The 19,395-nt window shown below is 46.3% G+C and overlaps 1 protein-coding gene across 2 annotated transcripts in view; it reads right to left on the bottom strand.

Annotated features, from left to right (window-relative positions):
- The window catches only part of EPHX2 (epoxide hydrolase 2), a 56,817-nt gene that overhangs the window by 25,159 nt on the left and 12,263 nt on the right, over positions 1–19,395 (bottom strand). Inside the window, exons 2-9 of one of the 2 annotated variants that reach the window (XM_025393771.1) lie at positions 17,650–17,734; positions 14,910–15,069; positions 13,527–13,717; positions 11,391–11,513; positions 6,609–6,683; positions 2,560–2,655; positions 1,966–2,044; positions 302–336 (exon numbers count right to left, since the gene is read on the bottom strand). In XM_025393771.1, coding sequence (XP_025249556.1) covers positions 302–336; positions 1,966–2,044; positions 2,560–2,655; positions 6,609–6,683; positions 11,391–11,513; positions 13,527–13,717; positions 14,910–15,069; positions 17,650–17,734 — 844 coding nt within the window. The remainder of the gene's footprint in view (positions 1–301; positions 337–1,965; positions 2,045–2,559; positions 2,656–6,608; positions 6,684–11,390; positions 11,514–13,526; positions 13,718–14,909; positions 15,070–17,649; positions 17,735–19,395) is intronic. The other variant, XM_025393772.1, reaches the window with a different exon arrangement.

Genomic DNA, 19,395 nt, shown 5'->3' with positions numbered 1-19,395 from the left:
GAATGCAGTACTGCAGGCTTCCAAAATGGCTCTACTGGCTGTTGACCTCAGGCAACTACCTTTAACTTCCCCTGACTCAGTTTTCTCTTCTGTCAATTGCTTGAAGGAAGACCTGGCACACAGTCAATGCTGCATACATGTTGGTTCTCACTCGGAAATACTGTTCTACTTTCAGTAGGAATTTATACCCAGAGGCTGTGAAATGATGCTTCCCTAAAATTTGAATGGATACCCCAGCTTTGGGTTTATAGCAACAAAAAAAAAGCAGGATGGGGAAGATGTTACCCAAGATCCTTCTTACCTTACATAACACTTCCATGCAATATTCTTCTATTTCTGCAATTAAAAATAAAAGAAACATATTTAATTCACATTACTTAAAATATATCAACACATCAAAAGGGCCATTTTGCAAAGAAAACCAAAAACCAAACAACAACAACAACAACAACAAAAAACCCACAAAAACTTACTAAAGCCTTAGTGTTTATTTTTGCTTTTGTTGCCTGTGCTTTTGATGTCATATCCCTCCGTGAAATCACTGCCAAGACCAATGTCAAGCTTTCCCCCTGTGTTTTCTTCTAGAAGCTGTACAGTTTCAGGTCATACATCTAAGCCTTTCATCCATTTTGAGTTGACTTTTGTGTGTGGTGTAAGATAAAGGTCCAATTTCGTTCTTTTTCATGTTTCCCCACCACCATTCGTTTGAAGAGAGTGTCCTTTCTCCACTGTGTATTCTTGGTACCCTTATCAAAGATCAGTTGACCACATACATGTGGATCAACTGCTGGGCTTTCTATTCTGTTCCACTGAACTACGTCTGTCTTTATGTTTGTATCGCACTGTTTGTATCATACTATAGACTTGTAATATAGTTTGAAATCAGGAAGTGTGCTTCAAATGCCTCCAGCTTTTTTATTCTTTCTAAAGGTTGCTTTGTCTATTTGCGGTCTTTCATGGGTCCATAAGAACTGTAGAATTGCTGTCTCTATCTTTGTAAAAAATGCCATTGAGATTTTGACAGGAATTGCATTGCATCTGTAGATTGCTTTGGCTCATATGAGTACCCAAATCAATGGGTAGTATGATTTTTAAATAATAGCAATTTTAACAATAACAGTATTTTAACAATAGCAATTCCAGAAAGCAAAAAGAAAAAGAACAAAAATAGAGAAAATCCAAGAGAAAAAAATATCAAAGAACTAATTCATGAAAAGTTACAAGAACTGAAAGATAAATGTACCCAGCAAAGTAGGTCTCTACTAAAAATCCAAAAATTAGCTGGGTGTGGTGGCACACATGTGTTATCCCAGCTACTTGGGAGGCTGAGGCAGGAGAATCACTTGAACCTGGGAGGCAGAGGTTGCAGTGAGCCAAGATCACGACATTGCACTCCGGCCTGGGTGACAGAGTGAGACTCCGTCTCAAAAAAAAAAAAAAAAAAAAAAGAAAGGAAATTGTGGTGCCATCTGTAACATGGAGGAAACTTCAGGACATTACGCTAAGTGAAAGAAGCCAGGCACAAGAGCAGAAATACTGTATGATTCCACTTATATGAGGTCTTTAGAGGAGTTAGATTCATAGAGATAAAAAGTAGAAAGGGGTTGCCAGGGGCTGGGAAGAGGAAGAACTAAGGACTGAATACAGCCTTTCAGTTTTGCAAGATGAAGAATGTTCTGGAGATGGATGGTACATTCTATGTCCGCCATCCTCCATGATCAGTGGGAGATCCCTTGGAGCGTGGGTCTTTGGGGCTGCTGTATTCATTCAGAGTGTGGGGGCAGGGGCATCTGAGGCCCAAAGTGCAGAGACACAGGGCACTGTAGGAGAGGAAAGAGGTGAAGTCAGACTCTCTTAAGGGGAAGGCTACTCTGATCTGGGACCAGGGAAAGCACTGAGGCGTGGAGCGCTCAGGCAGGTAGAAGGCAAGACCAGCACAAGACAGCTGCAAGACAGCGCACCCACCAGGAGGAGCAGACGACTCTCCATAGCCTTTCATGTCCATAGCTATGACCCGGTAACCTGCCTGGGCCAGAGCAGGGATCTAGAAAACAAACAGGCACACTCCAGCACAGTCCCATTAGTTCTAGGCGGATACTCCCTCTTTGCTTCCCTCCATCCCCTTCTTCCTGTAAATGGCTCAAACGAAAGAGCCACAAGGCACTACCTAGTATATTTGCCATGGGGCTGCAATGAGCCCATTTATACAGGGCTACTGTGGGTGGTGGCGGGGCTTGTGCACCGGAGAAATGCCACATCTAAGAGAGCATCTTTCCTGGCAAAGCTCTTGCAGCTTTCTATACTCATTACAGAGAGTTGCCAGCAGGGGGCATGGAATGTCTTAAAGAAGTCTGCCCTTTTCTAATCTGTAAAGGTGCCTCGTGGCCTAGCACAGCCCTGAGGTCTGGAGTCACCCTCCTGCCCCGACCTGGTCACACTTTGGAGACAATGCTCCACTGTAAGGTTTCAGCTTCCTCACGACAGTCCACATCAGGCCACACCATCTAGACTCCCTCCACCTCACCCTGACCGGCTGCACCTTCCCCCAGCTTTCCTCACCTGGTACCTCCAAGAATACCAGCTCTCGGGAAATCCATGGCAGAGGCACACAGCAGGGCCGGAGCCCAGCTCCACAAAATGCAGACGGACCCTGGGCTGTGGAAGGGAAAGAGAAGCAGGCAGTGACGAAGCACCAGGCCCAGTGGACCCAGGCCCCACAGCGTCTACAGAATGCCAGGGCCATTTCAGTCCATTGCTGGATCGCGCATGACCCAGATTTCTCAGTGAAGGACCCCAGTGTTAGATGAAAATGGCTGAGAAGAGGCCCTGATCAACCTACTCAATAAAAACAGGTGGCTCTCACTACAACCTAAGAACTCTGCAAAGATGATGATGTTGGAAAACAAAACAACACACTTCCCTTTCCTCTCTACAAGCCCCCATACTCTCAGAATTTCTGGTGCTGTTGTGATGCGTTTTCAGTATATTAAACAGGGGGCTGATATTGTGCAGAGCATAATATTCATGGTCATGTGCAGAATACCATTGCAAGACTTTTCCTTACTTCAGCTAAAGACGGGGTCCTTGTCCCACGGTCATGAAAATATAGGCTTGCAGACAATTTGAAGCGTGAGTCAACAGCAGGGTTTTATTGGGTGAAAAGGTGAAAAAGGGGGAACAGGGACTCTGCAAAGCCAGAGTTCCCTGCCAGAGCACTTCCCGCCTCACTGTTGGAATCCCAGTTTCCACACAGGAAGAGGAGGGGCCAGGCTCCTCCCTGCTGCAAAGGGCAAGAACTTCCTGAGGCTCCACTCCAGTGCACAGGCTGTTTGGAGTTTCTCTGGGGACCCCCTCCCACCTGGCTATCTCAATACCATGAGTGTTTCATTAAGAGCTGTTTACTTCTTAAATATGAAATCTGTTCAAGCTTTGCCACACCCACATTCTTTTTGGGGACTATGGGTGTGGCAGAGACTGTGAGGGCTTGAAAAGGTCTGTGTTCCCTCTTCTTCCAGGCACAAGGTAGCATCTTACAGAGCACCTCCCCCTCCTACAGCTGCTATGGCCATACAACTGAGCTCCGGCCAGTGTCTCCCAGAGGAAATGTGATTCTGATTGTTCTCCTGCATTTCCTTTAGGATAGTGGAGATATGTAATTGGGGTAAGAACAGGGCACTTTGATTATTTGGTTCATTTGGCTGGATCCCACCATAATAGTCAAGGCTGGTTAGTGGCTGTAACAAACACCCTGCATCCAGGAGGTTTGATCCAGAAGGTGCTGCATCCAGGGCTCACAGGAACCTCCTGTGCGTGGCCTCTCTCCCTTCGCCTGAATGACATGGGCCTTGAGGAAGGTGGAGGCAGCAGAGAGAAGGAGCCTGGTGGTTTGAATGGCTGCATGGACAGAGCCCACCGCACTGCACTGTGCTGTAGGCAAGAAACACACTTGGTGTGAAGCCACTGAAAGGGACAGGGTGTTTGTAACAGCCACTAACCAGCCCTGACTATTATGGTGGGAGCCAGCCAAATGAACCAAATAATCAAAGTGCCCTGTTCTTACCCCAATTACATATCTCCACTATCCTAAAGGAAATGCAGGAGAACAATCAGAGCCACATTGTAGAAATTCACGGGGAACAGTTTCACTTGGCTGTATCTCAGATGACTCCAAGCTGTGCCCTACACTGGAAGTTTCTTTTTTGGACAGTGCAGGGACATGGTCTCACTTTGTGGCCCAGGCTGGAGGGCAGGGGCATGATCATAGCTCACTGCAGCCTCAAACTCCTGGGCTCTAGCGATCCTCCCACCTCAGTCTCCCAAGTAGCTGAGACCACAGATGCGCACCACCACCCCAGCTAATTTTTACATTTTTTTGTAGAGATGAGGGGGTCTCACTATGTTGCCCAGGCTGGTCTCAAACTCCTGGCATTAAGTGATCCTCCTGCCCTGGCCTTCCAAAGTGCTGGGATTACAGGTATGAGCCACCACACCTGGCCCCACACGACGTTTCATTCATAATTCCCAACAAGCTATTTTGCCCAAGAAAACATTAGGTGGGCATCTGGCAGTCCCTCTCACGAACTAGAGTGTTTATCAGAGTTTGTTCCATAGTCTTTCCTTCAGCACTTGGCAAAAGTTGACTTTAAATTTGATCTACCTTACATTGAGAAATGTTTCACATTCTAGGATCAAACCATCCTAGTTTGCCTGTGTTCTAGCACAGATCCCAACTAAACAGCTCACTCTTGAGCTTTATCATCTCATTAGGAAGCTGTGGATACTGAGGCCCACAGCTTCATACTGACTCAGCTGAGGAGCCCAGCAAACACATGTCCTTTCTCATCTCATTTCTTTTCTGTGTTAAGAAAAATGTCCATAAAGCCAGAACACAAAAAGATCTATTATCAACCCAGTTTAGGATTCAGTAGCTATCAATGCACCAGCCTCCTGAGAACCTGGCGCAGCTGGGACTCCCCAGAAATTCACTGCCTGCTCTTAAATATGGGGTGAAGGAAAGACAAGGTGGGGTAAAGCGATTCTGATCACACTCCTTCAAGGTCAAATAATCTCTTGAAACTGGCTGGATATGCAAACCCTAAGGGAATTACAAGAATAACCCTGTCCACGGTTACGACCCAGCCCCCAACTCTGGGCGAAAAGCCCCTCACTCCTTTTTAGCACCAGAGAGATGAGACCTGAAGGCCCTGATTAAACATTCACCCCTTCAGGAGAACCCAGAATTATAGAAGGGACGTCAGTGATGCTGAGCAGTAGCTTTAAGTCCCAGAAAAGCCTTTTCTTACTATGTAAACCCACTCGTGCTTGGATGCCCACTTTACGTTTATGGTGGCTGCCTCCACCCTTGCAGAACCCATTCTGAGCACAGATCTCATTCTGAGCAGACACCTCATCCTTGCTGTAACCAAACCACCGAGGCTGTGAATGTAAAATCCCTGGGGCCACGGAAGATCCTCCATTCATCTCAGAATTTCTCTCTGAGGTTCTCCTCCAGGACAGCAAAGGTCCCCAAGGTCTCCAAGGCCAGCACAGCCATAGCCTCCAGCTCTCCTGTTTGTCAGCTGCAGTTTATGGAGCACATGGCTGTTGGATACTATGCCCCGTGGTCTGCATATAACATTTCATTTAATTTTCACAGAAACAGCATGGAGAGATATTGTCATTTCATTATAAAGGTGTGGATACTGATGCTCAGAGGGATAAGACGTTTGTCCAAGGCTGCAATCTCAGTTAAATGGCAAAACCTAGATTCCAGCTGGGTCTACCTGGCTGCACAGTAGCTGTCTGGCCTTTTTTGCTGATGAGTTGGACCCACAGATTTAGGTCCTTTCACATTTAAATGAGGCCAATGACAAATGAGGAAAAATCCCAAAGTGAATCTATAAGGATATACTAAACCCCTGCTCTGTGTCAGAAAGCCAAGTTAGATCTCCCAGCCAGATCATAAGCCAGGACCCTCTGTATGTGGCCTTGGCCTTACGATAACCCTTTAAAACAAAAAGAACATTTTAATGACCCTTTCCCTCTCTTTGCCCTCAATGTGGGCTCCTTGAGGACAGGTCTGTCTTGATCATCACTGCATCCCTTGTATCTGGCCTGTGCCTGACACAGAGGAAGTGCTTGATAAATGCCTGTTGAATGAAAACATGTTCTCCCCCAACACAGGCCAGCTGTGTGTGTGCTTTAGCCCCCCAGGCTGCCCAAGCCCCCTAGCCTGCTGTTCTGCGGGGGTTTGGCCACATCAGTCACACTGCTTTACAGAATCTGAGGCAGGGTCTGTCTTTCATTGATATCTGAGGAATGAGATTTGCAGGAAATATCATTTCCTTATAAATAGCGGATGTTCAATCACCCTCGATATTTAACAAATGTCACTGCTGGTCACTTTTTCTTTTTTTTTCTTGAGACAGGGTCTCACTCCATCACCCAGGCTGGAATACAGTGGTGTGATCATGGCTCACTGCAACCTCCACCTCCCAGGCTTAGGTTCCGGTGATCTTCCCAGCTCAGTCACCTGGGCGTCTCTGCTGGTTGTTTTAGGTGACCTGGTGGGACAGCACTCAGCTGACTGAAAGACAAAACTGACTCACCTTTATTGTCACGTACCCATGGCTCATGTCACTTGGATTGCAACAGGTCGGCAGAGGGGCCGGGGTATTGAGAAGCTGTAAGCAGGAAAGGTACAGTGAGAGAGACTGCCGCAGCCTCCTTCCGTGAGAGGCTCTCCCGAGTACTGGTGCCAGGGGAGGCCTCAGAGATCACCTTTGCCGCTCCATCCTGAGCCCAGCTGGCGACTGACCAGCCCATCTCCCTCTCCTGCAAGCACAGCCAGACTCCATTATCCCTCCTGCCTTCAGGTTAAGTGGAGCCCCAGGACTGAGTTCTGGCCAATGGACGCAGATGGAAGAGTGCAGCCTGGCACATTAAAACCCCCACACAATTCTCTACATTCCTAACTCCCCATCTTCCGGCCAGGTGTCCAGTGTGACCTCGAAAACCACATGTAGAAGACAGTGCATCCTCCATCACCCTGATCCCCAAATGACTGTGTGAGGCAAAGCCCCTGGCCACTGCCCACTGAACTTCATATAAGCAAGAAGCAAAAATCACTTGCTCTAAGCCAGAGAGTTTGGACTTTAATTAATATTATTCGCTTCTGTGGCAGCTCCTCAGATGGTCGCCCAGGCTCATGTGGGACACCATGCAAAGCTCACAGAGCAGTCACTCCATGACCGCTCCCCTCTGTCGAAAAGTCTCTCCTTCAAGTTGGCCAAAATCAAACTTTCTGGGCCTTTGTATCAGTTTGCTCCGGCTGCCATGAGTAAATACCAGTGTATGTGGTTTCAAGAACAGATATTTATTTCCTCACAGTTCTGGAGGCTGGAAGTCCAAGATCAAGGTGCTGGCGGAGCTGGTTTCTCCTGAGGCCTCTCTCTTTGGCTGGCAGATGGCCGTCTTCTCCTTGTGTCTTCACATGGACTTTCCCTTGTGTCCTCATGCTCCTGGCACCTCTCTGTATGTGTCCTAATCTCTGCCTCTTCTCCCTTTTTTGGGGGTCTCTGCTCTGTCATCCAGGCTGGCATGCACTGATGTGATCACAGCTGACTGCAGCCTTGACCTCCTTGGCTCAAGGGATCCTCCCACTTCAGCCTCCTAAGTATGTGGAACTATAGGTGTGCACCACTATGGCCAGCTATTCTTTTTTTTTTTTAAAGACAGGATCTTACTATGACGCCCAGGTTGGCCTTGAACTCCTGGCCTCAAGTGCTGGGAATGCAGGAGTGAGCCACAGCTCCTGTCCTTAATCTCTGCTATTTCTAAAGAGACCAGTCAGATGAGATTAGGGCTCAGCCTTTTGACCTCATTTTAACTTCATTACCTCCTTGAATGCCCTTTTTTCAGACCCAGTCACATCCTGAGGTATTAGCGGTTAGGACTTCACTGTATTAATTTTGGGGGACACAGTCTAGCCCCTAATAGCCTTCCACCAGCAGGTCCCAGGCCTGTTCTCAGGAGTCCTTGAGGGCTTAGACTAACCCGTCTCAGTAAATAGGAAATTCCTGAACAAGCAGTCCTTATGGTAGCTTTTGTACCTTACTGGAATCAGTTTCCCTGAGGCAGAAATAACAAGGAGCCTGCTACTGAGCACACGTGTGTGAATATCACCTTACGTGTGAACTCTGCTGCCAGACACGCTGTCAATCCTATTGCTGGAATGGTCACTTTTAGTCCTAAAGGTGTAACCCAAGAAAAAATTCATTCTCCTCAGTGACTCGGTTTTGTTACCTCTAAAATGGGGACATAAGCTAAGAAACCTACCTTCTCTATAACCATAGGAGACTCTGCCTGGGTGTCTGCAGAGGGGGACACAGGAGATGAGTCTCCCCACCTCTGTGGCATCTGGAGAAGACCTGGGGGCAGGGAGGTACTCAGCGTGATGCGGGAGGGCATCCTGGTGTCCCCTGATGGTCATGAGTCCATAGTCAGGGGGAGCCAAGGCCCGTGAGCAGGGCCGGTGCCCCTTAGGGCCCCTCCTGCCATGTGTCCTCAGTTAGCCAGATCACACACCAGGGGATGCCTCTGCTTTTGGGGGTGGGAAAAGTGGGGGATTCCTACTTTAATGATCCTCTTGTATGTTTGTGCAATTTACAAAGCCTGTTCATGACTGATGCCCACTGCCTTCCTCTGAGAGAGAGACATAGTCTCCCCTGTTTAAAAAGGGGTGATTTTTCTGTGGGGATATAAAAGGGTATAGCTGCTGTGAAAAACAGCACAGCATTTCCTCAAAAATTCAAAAATAGAATTTTGGCCAGGCACAGTGGCTCACGCCCGTAATCCTCATGCTTTGGGAGGCTGAGGCGGGTGGATCATGTGAGGTCAGGAGTTCAAGACCAGCCTGACCAACATGGGGAAACCCTGTGTCTATTAAAAATACAAAAATTAGCCAGAAATTACTTGATCCCGGGAGGCGGAGGTTGCAGTGAGCCAATATTGTGCCACTACACCCCAGCCTGGCCAACAGAGCAAGACTCCATCTGAAAAAAGAAATGATAATAATAAATAAAAGAAAAATAGAATTTCCATATGATCCAGCAATTCCAATCCTAGGTATACACCCAGAAGCATTGAAAACAGGGCCTCAAAGAGAGACATGCACACCCACGTTCGTAGCAGCGCTATTCTCAATAGCCAAGAGGCAAAAGCAAGTCAGGCGTCCTTGAATAGCTGAGGGGATAAACCCAATGTGGTCTATCAATACAGCGGAGTAGTTAGTATTCTATCCTAAAAAGGAAATTCAGACCCATGCCAGGACATGGGTCAACCTTGGAGACATTATGCTAAATGAAGTAAGCTGGTTACAAAAAGACAAATATTGTGATTCTACTTACATTAGGTCCCTACAGGAATCCAATTCACAGAGGAAAAAAGCAGGATGGCAGGTGCCAGGGGCCAGGGCAGGGGGAATGGAGAGTTCGTGTTTGATGGTGCAGAGTTTCATGTGGGGAAGATGAAAAAGTTCTGGAGGTGAATGGTGGTGATGACTGCACAACAATGTGCATATTCTTAACATCACTGAACTGTCCACACACACACACACACACACACACACACACAGGTGGTAAATTTTATATTATATGTATTTTTCCACAATGAAAAAAATAGAAGGGGGATGATGTTTATTTTTCCTTCTATCTTCCTCTTCCTCCTACCCTGAGACAGAGAGAAGTGAGATATGATTTACTTTCCCAGTTTCACAAGACAGGTATCTGTGGCTCAGGTATGCTGAAGGGACAGACCTAGCAAGTGACACGCGCACATGGGTTCCCTGACCCCAAGTCTGATGCGCTTTCTTCTCTGTTGCCTGGGACTTGTAGGTTTATAGAAGGAGAAATGAACAAAGCTTGGGCAAGATACTTTAAGGTTATGGAGTCATTGGGTGTACATTTTAATTTATTCATTAAAGACAAAAAAAATCAATCTTATCATGGGCTGAACTGTATCACTCTCAAAATTCACATGTTAAAGTCTTAGTGCCCAATACTTTTTTGTTTGTTTGTTTTTGGAGACAGAGTCTCGCTCTTGTTATCCAGGTCGGAGTGCAGTGGCACAATCTTGAATCATTGCAACCTCCACCTCCTGGGTTCAAGCTATTCTTGTGCCTCAGACTCCAGAGTAGCTGGGATTACAGGTGCCCACCACTATGCTTGGCTAAATTTTTATATTTTTAGTAGAGACGGGGTGTAGCCATTTTGGCCAGGTTGGTCTCGAACTCCGGACATCAACTGATCCGCCCACCTCAGCCTCCCAAAGTGCTGTGATTACAGGAGTGAGCCACTGCACCCAGCCTTAGCCCCCAATACTTTAGAATGCGACTGTATTTGGAGATGAGGCCTTTACAGAAGTAACTAAGGTTAAAGGAGGTCATTAGGGTGGGCCCTAGTGCAATCAGACTGGTATCCTCATAAACAGAGGAAGTTCGGAAGCAGAAAGACACAGGGAAAAACAAAGTGAGGACACAGGGAGAAGGCGGTCATCTGCAAACCAAGGAGAGAGGCCTCAGGAGAAACCAACCCTGCTGGCACCTTGATCTTGGACTTCCAGCCTCCAGAACAGTGAGCGAATACGTGTCTATTGTTGAAGCCACACAGTCTGTAGTACTTTGTTACGGCAGCCTGAGCAAACTAACTCAGTTCCCTTTGAGGCAATGGCTGTGCATCCTTGGACGTGTGGCAGGCTCAGCTGAGTGCCAGCTCTCTCCTGCCTCTTCCTCCCTGTGCTCACAGGACGAGGGTGCTGTACTTCTGCAGGAGGCTGTGGACTAGGTGAGATCAGCGATTTTAGGTCAACCCAAACAAAGAAAGGTGCCTCAGACCTGGAGGAGCAGGCTAATACCCAGGCAACCCCAGGGACATCATGATGGCTGTCCCATCCACCTCAGGGAGGGACAGGCTTTTCTTAAGAGGCTTCGTTCTGAGCTGGGTGGAACTAAAGGGCTGCACCTGAGTGCCAGCAGCACACTCGGGCATGCCAGGTAGGGGCCCTGAAGCTTAGGGTAAACGTTCTCCACACTTACTCTCAAAAGTGAAGTCAGGATGGCCTTGAACATCCCACTCTTGCTGCCAGTTATCTGGCCCTGGCACTAACACTAGTATGAATTCTTGTCTCCCTGTTCACTGACTGCAGAGAAAGAGACAAGATGCTCCTTAGGGACATCATGCTGACTGCACGGCGAGTGACGGACTTCCAACCAGTGGCACCCGAGAGTCATACATGGACTCCATGGACAGCAGTTTCTCTGCTCGTGGTTTTCTCCTGAGTCCAGAAACCACAGACAATTGCAGGAAGCTTGGTTCACTCGGAAGTCAAATTACCTGGATTCCGGTCACCTTTTCCAGTTCCCTCAGGGCTGTGTCAGTGTCCTGGACCAGGATGGTGACCATTCCCAAGTCACGGGCTGGCTTCAGATTAGACCCCACGTCATCCAAGAAGACGACCTAAGCCCAAAACAGCATGGAAGAATCCCAGAAAGAAACTCACCAGAATGCAAACAGGGGCTATTTTATGATGAGATTAAAAACTCTTTTTCTTTTGTAACCATCTACTGCAAAAATGGAAAGCATTTAATGACATCACATACGCATGAAAACACAGGTACATACGACCCCACACAGACCTACTGGCTTCAGCCACTTCTGAAATTGCAAGAGGATTAGGAGAGGATACACACTTATCAAGGTGACATTAAAATTCATCTGGGAAAATGAACAGGCATCAGTAGACCAAAAAACGTGTCTGGAAAAGAACTGTAGTGAGGGCTTAGAGTCAACAATTGATGAAGTTACAAAAGGTAGAAATTTGGCACTAGAAAAGAAACAGACATATCTATGAAATAGACTCAAATACACATAAGAATTTAGTTTCTAAGAAAAGTGTCATGTCCAATTGGTAAGGAAGATTGTTTAATGGCCTTGGTATGACTGGTTAACTGTTCAGGGGAATAAAGTGGATCCTTACTTTACATCTTACCCCCAGATAGATTTTTAATGAATCAAAAATTTGTATGTAGTAAGAAAGTGCTAGGCTTGGTGGCTCACACCTGTAATCCCAGCACTTTGGGAGACTGGAAGGATTGGTTGAAACCAGGAGTTCAAGACTAGCATAGACAATATAGTGAGACCCCTTGTTACAACAAAAAGTAAAAAATTAGCCATGCATGGTGGCATGAACCTGTGGTCACAGCCACTTGGGAGGCTGAGGCAGGAGGATCACTTGAGCTCAGGAGTTTGCGGCTGCAGTGAGCTATGACCGCACCACTGCACTCCAGCCTAGGTGACAGAGTGAGACTCCGTCTCTAGGAAAAAATAAATTAATTAGTTAATCAATAAAAAGAGAGAAAAATCCTGGAAGTCATAGAAAGCATGGATGCATGCATTTACTGTCTTGGACAAGGGAAGTCTAGAATTCTAAGCAGCTCATCCAACCTGGAAGCCATCGATAGGAAGACTGATATATTCCTGTGCAGGCATAGATTCATAGCCCTGCTCTGAGGCTGATTGCAGGCACTGAGAAGAGCAGAAGCAAAGTCCAGGAGGAGAAAGGGGAGGTCCCAGGATGGAGCATGACGAGGACTCCAAGGTTTGCTCTGATCAGCTTGTGGGGAGGTGGAGGGTTGGAAATGTGAGGGAAAAGAACTTAATCTCCATCCAATCACCTTTTGCAGATTAAAGTAGGGACACCCAAAGAGAAGAGAGCTTTAGGATAGGTGATCTCTGGAGACAGGCTCAGGGCACAGGGTGTCTGGTGGCAGACCGTGGCTATATCAGAGCCCATCCCCACTCACCCTTTGTTGGGATGAACCTGACTACTAGTCTTGTGGCCTTGCAAGTCTCCTAGGATCTCCATTTCTTTGTAAGTAAACTGAGGCAACTGGGCTAAAACAGCTTTTACTGATGCCTATTTTGACCAAAGTTCTGTAAGAGCTATACAGTGGAGCCAAATGCCCACCTCTGGGAGAACTTTCTTTTTTTTTTTTTTTTTTGAGACGGAGTCTTGCTCTGTCGCCCAGGCTGGAGTGCTGTGGCCGGATCTCAGCTCACTGCAAGCTCCGCCTCCCGGGTTCCCGCCATTCTCCTGCCTCAGCCTCCCGAGTAGCTGGGACTACAGGCGCCCGCCACCTCGCCCGGCTAGTTTTTTATATTTTTTAGTAGAGACGGGGTTTCACCGTGTTAGCCAGGATGGTCTCGATCTCCTGACCTTGTGATCCACCCGTCTCGGCCTCCCAAAGTGCTGGGATTACAGGCTTGAGCCACCTCGCCCGGCCTTCTATGGAGAACTTTCTAGATCAAAGAATGGGTAACAGTCTTTTAGGAGAAGCCATGGTCTGGGAGAAGTGGACTCAGAGCTGTCCTGCCAGGCCCGAGATGTATCCCACCTGCTCACTCCTCAGTTTTTCTCTGGTTGCAATATCTCTGAACATCCTTCTCCACCGTAAGGAAGTGTCTCCGTACCTCGCTGGGGCTGGCCTTCAGGGTGTCCAGTAGAAACCTGTAGATCTGAGGTTCAGGTTTGACCATTCCCACCTGACACGACTCTATCAGGAAGTCAAAGTGCGTCTTCAGCTCACACATCAGCTGGGCCAGGCCATCTCTCTCAGCACGGTCATCCAGCCAGGTGTTGGTGAGGATGGCAGTTGTGAATCCTGAGCAAAAAGCCACCAGTGGAGGGACCAGCTATAGACCTTTGCCCTGAGATGCTCCAGATGCCCCCAGGGGACCCCAATGATGGGCCAAGCAGGTTGTGCTCACTTTTATCAATCTCTTATGCCCAGCTTTCCACCGACAAATTAGAAAATAATCATCTTGACCCATGAACACCTCTGACACAGACACAAGCGTGAGCTGCGTTCATTCAAGGCCTTCAGAAGCCCAGATGGAGACACTACCCTCCTTCCTCCTTGATAGCAGTGGAGCAGCACTCTTACATTCATCAGCTCGTTTGATCTCTACCACCTCAGGGGTGGACAGGGCCGATCTTCCCCTCCCAGATTCACAGATCAGCAAATAAGCTCAGGCAAGTTAGGAGCCGCCCAGAGCCACAAGGCGAAGGTCCAGCATTCTTTCTAGTCCATGCTACTGAAAACTCTGCTTGACTAAATTCCAGAATACCTGCCTTGGCAATCAGAGACTAGGTTCCTATTTCAAAACTAGAGAACTGTACATAGAGATAGGATTATCCTCTGGCTTTATCTGCCTAACCAGCGAGGGTGAGAACTAGGCAAGGCTGGAAAGAAGACACTGAAGAATTGATGGTGAGACTCTTCCCACGCAATAGGAGGGAGGAATTGCAGACACAGGATGGCTCAGCCACAACCAGGTAAGTCTACTGATAAGAGGGTGGAATGGTTTCAAGTATGCCTATGACAAGAGTCAGGTGCTCACACCAAGTCAATGCCTATGGATGAACTTGACCTCATGTCTTAGACTATGTGACATAATCTGAGCCCATGTCAGCCAACTCATAGCTTGGACACTCTGATACCCAGAGGCTGAGAAAATCACAGTTGCTAAAAAGGCCTTGTTTTTTAATCACTGTGACAAAAGATGGTGTCATTTGGGTCATTACTAATGTGCCATTGAAGGGGAGAATGATGCTCACGAGGCAGTCATGGGCATCAGTTGCTTTATTAAGTAAAATTCTGCCATTTTTCCAGCTGTTCTAATGGTGCTGCTTTTGCCATTGGATAAAACTTGCTCTGGGGCCATGTTTAAAGAGGCTTTCCATCATGGCTCAGAAGATCTGTGATCTTAAAACTCACTTCTATGGATTCTGACCTAATGCTCCCAAGGGTTCTGTGTGGTCAGGTCTGAGAATGGCCAGTATCAGATCCTTACCTTTCTTCTTGAGCATGAGAGCTGCCTGGAGCATGGGGCGGTTGATCTTTCTGGCTGAAATCGCCTTGCCAAAGATTTCATTTACAGAGAAATTCTTGGGGAGGCTGACTTCAGAGGTCTCGGAGCACTTCCTGCAGTTTTCTTCCATGAGTGGTATCCACTGTCAAAGCGAAGTGAGGGGACAATTTGTACAGCCATTCAGAAAAGCTCTGGCAGGATCTACTATATCTAAACATATGCATTCCCTGTGACCAAGCAATTCCATTCCTGGACACATACCCACTGGAAATGCCAACATATATTCTCCAAGAGACATGGCCAAAAATATTCATAGCTGTACTCTTCCTAGGAGTTCCAAACCAGAAACCACCCAAACGCCCAATAACAACAGAATGGATAGACTGTATTATATTCACCCACAGTCATAGCAGTGCTATCCCTAAGAGCCCATCTCAGCTGCTATACTCTTAGCCCATCTCAGTCGCTATAACAAAAGACCAGAGTCTGGGTGGCTCATAAACAGCATAAATTTATTTCTCACAGTTCTGAAGGCTGGGAAGTCCAAGATCAAGGCTCCAGCAGATTTGGTGTCTGGTTAGGGCCTGCCTTCTCTTTAACAGATGGCACCTTCTTGCTGTCTTCACATGGCAGAAGGGGCTCGATAGCTCTCTGGGATCTCTTTTATAAGTGCACTGATCTCACTCCTCAGGGTTCCACCCTCATGACCCAATTACATCCTGAAGGCCCCACCTCTTAATTACATCACCTTGGGGGTTAGGATTTCAACATAGGGATTTTGGGGGGGACACAAACACTTGGACCATAGCAAGCCCCAAACTGGAAACTACCCAAATGTACACTGTTATGGGCTAAACTGTGTCCTCTAAAAATTCCTGTGTTGAAGTCCTAACCCCCAGAGCCTCATGATGTGACTATATTTGGAAACCAGGCCTTTAAAGAGGTATTTAAGGTAAAATGAAGTCATTACGATGAATCTTAATCCAGTATGACTGGTGCCCACATAAGAAGAGGAGATGAGGACATAGACACACACAGAGGGATGACCATGTGAGGACACAGGGAGAAGACAGCCAAGAACTTGCTTTTTTCCCCTCTTTCTCTGCTTTCTACCATGTGAAGCTACAGTAAGAAGGTGGCCATCTGCAAACCAAGAAGAGAGCCCTCACCAGACACTGAACCTGCCAGCGCCTTCATCTTGGACCTCCCAGCCTCCAGAACTGTGAGCTATACACGTTTGTTGTTTAAGCCACACAGTCTATGGCATGTTTGCTGTAGGTAGCAGCTGAAGGTGCTATATAAGACACAAATACAATCGTATTAGCAAACTAATACACTCACTAATAGCAGAATGGATTGTGATATCTATACATCATCATAGCAGCACTATTTGTAATAGTCCCAAACTGAAAACTACCCAGGCCCCCATCAATAGAAGAATGGATAGATTGGGGTATATCAATGTGATGGAATGCCATGCAGCAATGAGAATAAAATGATCTATGGCAGCATGCAACAACTATGAGTCTCACTCATACAATGTTGAGCAAAAGATGACAGACACAAAAGGGCTGATCTGCACCATTCCATTTACATAAAGTCCAAAACAGGTAAAATGTTCTGTTGGGATAGAAATCAGAAAGGTACTACTCTTGGAGGGATGGTGTCCAGAGCGGGGATATGTGTTGCCTACAGTGCTGAGAATGTTTTGTTTCTTGATCTGGGTGCTGGTGACAGCAGTATACTCAATGTGTGGAAAGTCATCAAGCTATACGCTATGTGTACTTTTCTGTCTGTATAGTATATACTTTTCTGTCTGTATAGTATATACATGTATATGTATATACATGAAAAGTTAAAAGATGACATTCATTCCCAAGATAAGACTTTTTTTTTTTAAGACAAGTCAAGTGCAAATAGACTTTAGCATGATATAATTGAGTCTTCCAGGCTTCTTCCCTCTAGCCATGCCGGTTTCCTAGAAGTTACACACAGACTATCAGAAACCACTAAAGGAGTCTAAATGAAACACAGGATTTTCATAGCAAGTACTAGAAATTCACTCTAAATTCTGTATATTCATTGAAAATATAGGCTGGGCATGGTGGCTCATACCTGTAATCCTAGCATTTTGGAACACCAAGGTGAGCGGATTGTTTGAAACCAGGAGTTCAAGACCAGTCTGGGTAACATGGTGAAATCCCATTTCTAGCAATAATAATAATAATACAAAACACAGCTGGGCATGGTGATGTGTGCCTGTAGTCCCAGCTACTTGGGAGGCTGAGGTAGGAGGATCATCTGAGCCCAGGAGGTAAAGGCTGCAGTGAGCCATGATTGTGCTACTCCACTGCAGCCTAGGCAATAGAGTAAGACCCTGTCTCAGAAAAAGAAGAAAGAAGGAGAAGAAAATATATAGCATTTCCCTCTTTCTTACCTTCCAACAATATTACTGATGTTTTTTTATGGATTAAATAAAGTCAATAATTCAATAATGTTCTTCCCAATAGTTTCATCACAGTTTTCATTCACCAGTTGCCACAATATATTAGCATGTATGTTTTAAGGTGACTGCAATATTCCCATTAATACCATTAATACAACATTTGCCTTCACAGTAAAGGTGGGTGTTTGCTATTATGGTGGGCCCTAAGTTCGGGGAGATAGGCACATAGGCAGAGAATGTCCATCCAAAGGGCTCTGTGTGGTGATGTCCCCTCACCTGGGAAAGTGTGATCTCTCCTTTCATGAGCCGGGTAGTGGCACCCTCCAGGCCCCCTTTATGGAAAGCATCATTCAGAAGGCCTCTGGAAAACACAAAGAACATCAGGAACGTTCTGTGGATTTCGTCATGGCAGCACATGGAAGCAGATGCTGTTCATATTCATTGAGAAGCAGCCACTAGAAAGGCATACTGCCAGGAACCGGAAAATGCAAACGCAGTTCAAATTGTGATCTTTGTCCACAAGGACCCAATCAGCTGAGGATATGAGACCATACAGTAAATCACAATGTGTTCCACGGAGAAGCTGCTCATGGGAAACCACCTGATAGCAGCTTCAACCAGAGGTGCTTCCTACTTTACCATTTAAGGGTCAGAACCAAGAGTGGGCACGTGGCCATTACTGTCCTCGTGTGCACCAGGCATGGTCTCGAAGAACTTTTTCATGAGTTCACCTTCTTCAAAAAGAATGGAATATGTTTTTTCTGGTTTTGATTCTGCCTGTCTAGTTTCTATTTTATCTTAATCTCATCTTCTAACCTTTAAAAAGTTTCCTGTATTAGTCTGTTCTCACACTGCTATAAAGAAGTACCTCAGATCAGATAATTTATAAAGAAAAGAGATTTAATTGGTTCATGGTTCTGAAGGCTGTAGAGGAAGCATGGCTGGGGAGGCCTCAGGGAACTCACAATCATGGTGGAAGGTGAAGGGGAAGCAAGGCACGTCTTACATGGTTGGAGCAGGAGGAAGAGAAAGAGGGGAGAAGTGCTACACGCTTTTATAAACTAGATCTCATGAGAACTCACCATCACGAGAACAGCAAGGAGGAAATCCACCCCCATGATCCAATCACCTCCCACCAACTCCCTCCTCCAACATTAGGGATTACAGCTGGACATGAGATTTGTGTGGGGACACAAATTCAAACCATATCAATGTGTTAAGTTGTGTGCCCCCATCCCAAATACATACACTGAAGTTCTAACTTCCAATACCTCAGGATGTGACTGTATTTGGAGAGTGGGTCTTTAAGGGGTAATTTAAGTTAAATAAGATCATACAGGTGGGCTCTAATCCAACAACAGGACTGGTGCCCTTATAAGAAGATTAGGACACAGACACACACAGAGGGTCAACCATGTGAGGACACAGGGAGAAGAACACTGTTAACAAGCCAAGGAGAGAGGCCTCAGAAGGAACCAACCCTGCTGACATCTTGATCTTGGACTTCCAGCCTCCAGAGCTGTGAGAGAAAACATTTCTATTGTTGCCATGCAGTCTATGTTTGCTGTTATAGCAGCCCCAGTAAATAAATACACTGAGTAACAGAACAAATGTATTTATGTGTACAAATGCATTTGTTCTGTTACTCATGTCTGGAAAGTAATTTTAACTGGCTTGCCAATTCCAGATGAATTCCAGTTGAATTGGCAAGCCAGTTAAAATTACCAGCCCTGAGTAACAGAACAAATATCCCCATCCTGGGAGCTTTATTTTTGATAATAGTCAAGTATACCTTTTATCAGACAGCCTCTTGCAGGTAACAGTGGTCAGCTCTGGACCAACTATAAGGAGACGTATACCTAATATCTGTGGCCTTGCTCAACTTTTCAATGTCAGCAATGGTTTGCCCAAACCTTTGCCAACAGTTTTTGGTTTTTTAAAACAACTTTCTTAAGGTATAATTACTGCTATGGTTTGAACATTTGTCTCCTCTGAAGCTCATGTTGAAATTTAATCCCCAAT

The sequence above is a fragment of the Theropithecus gelada genome, chromosome 8 (genome assembly GCF_003255815.1).
Source record: "Theropithecus gelada isolate Dixy chromosome 8, Tgel_1.0, whole genome shotgun sequence".
Classification (NCBI taxonomy): domain Eukaryota; kingdom Metazoa; phylum Chordata; class Mammalia; order Primates; family Cercopithecidae; genus Theropithecus; species Theropithecus gelada.
This window is presented reverse-complemented; position numbering and strand designations above follow the sequence as displayed.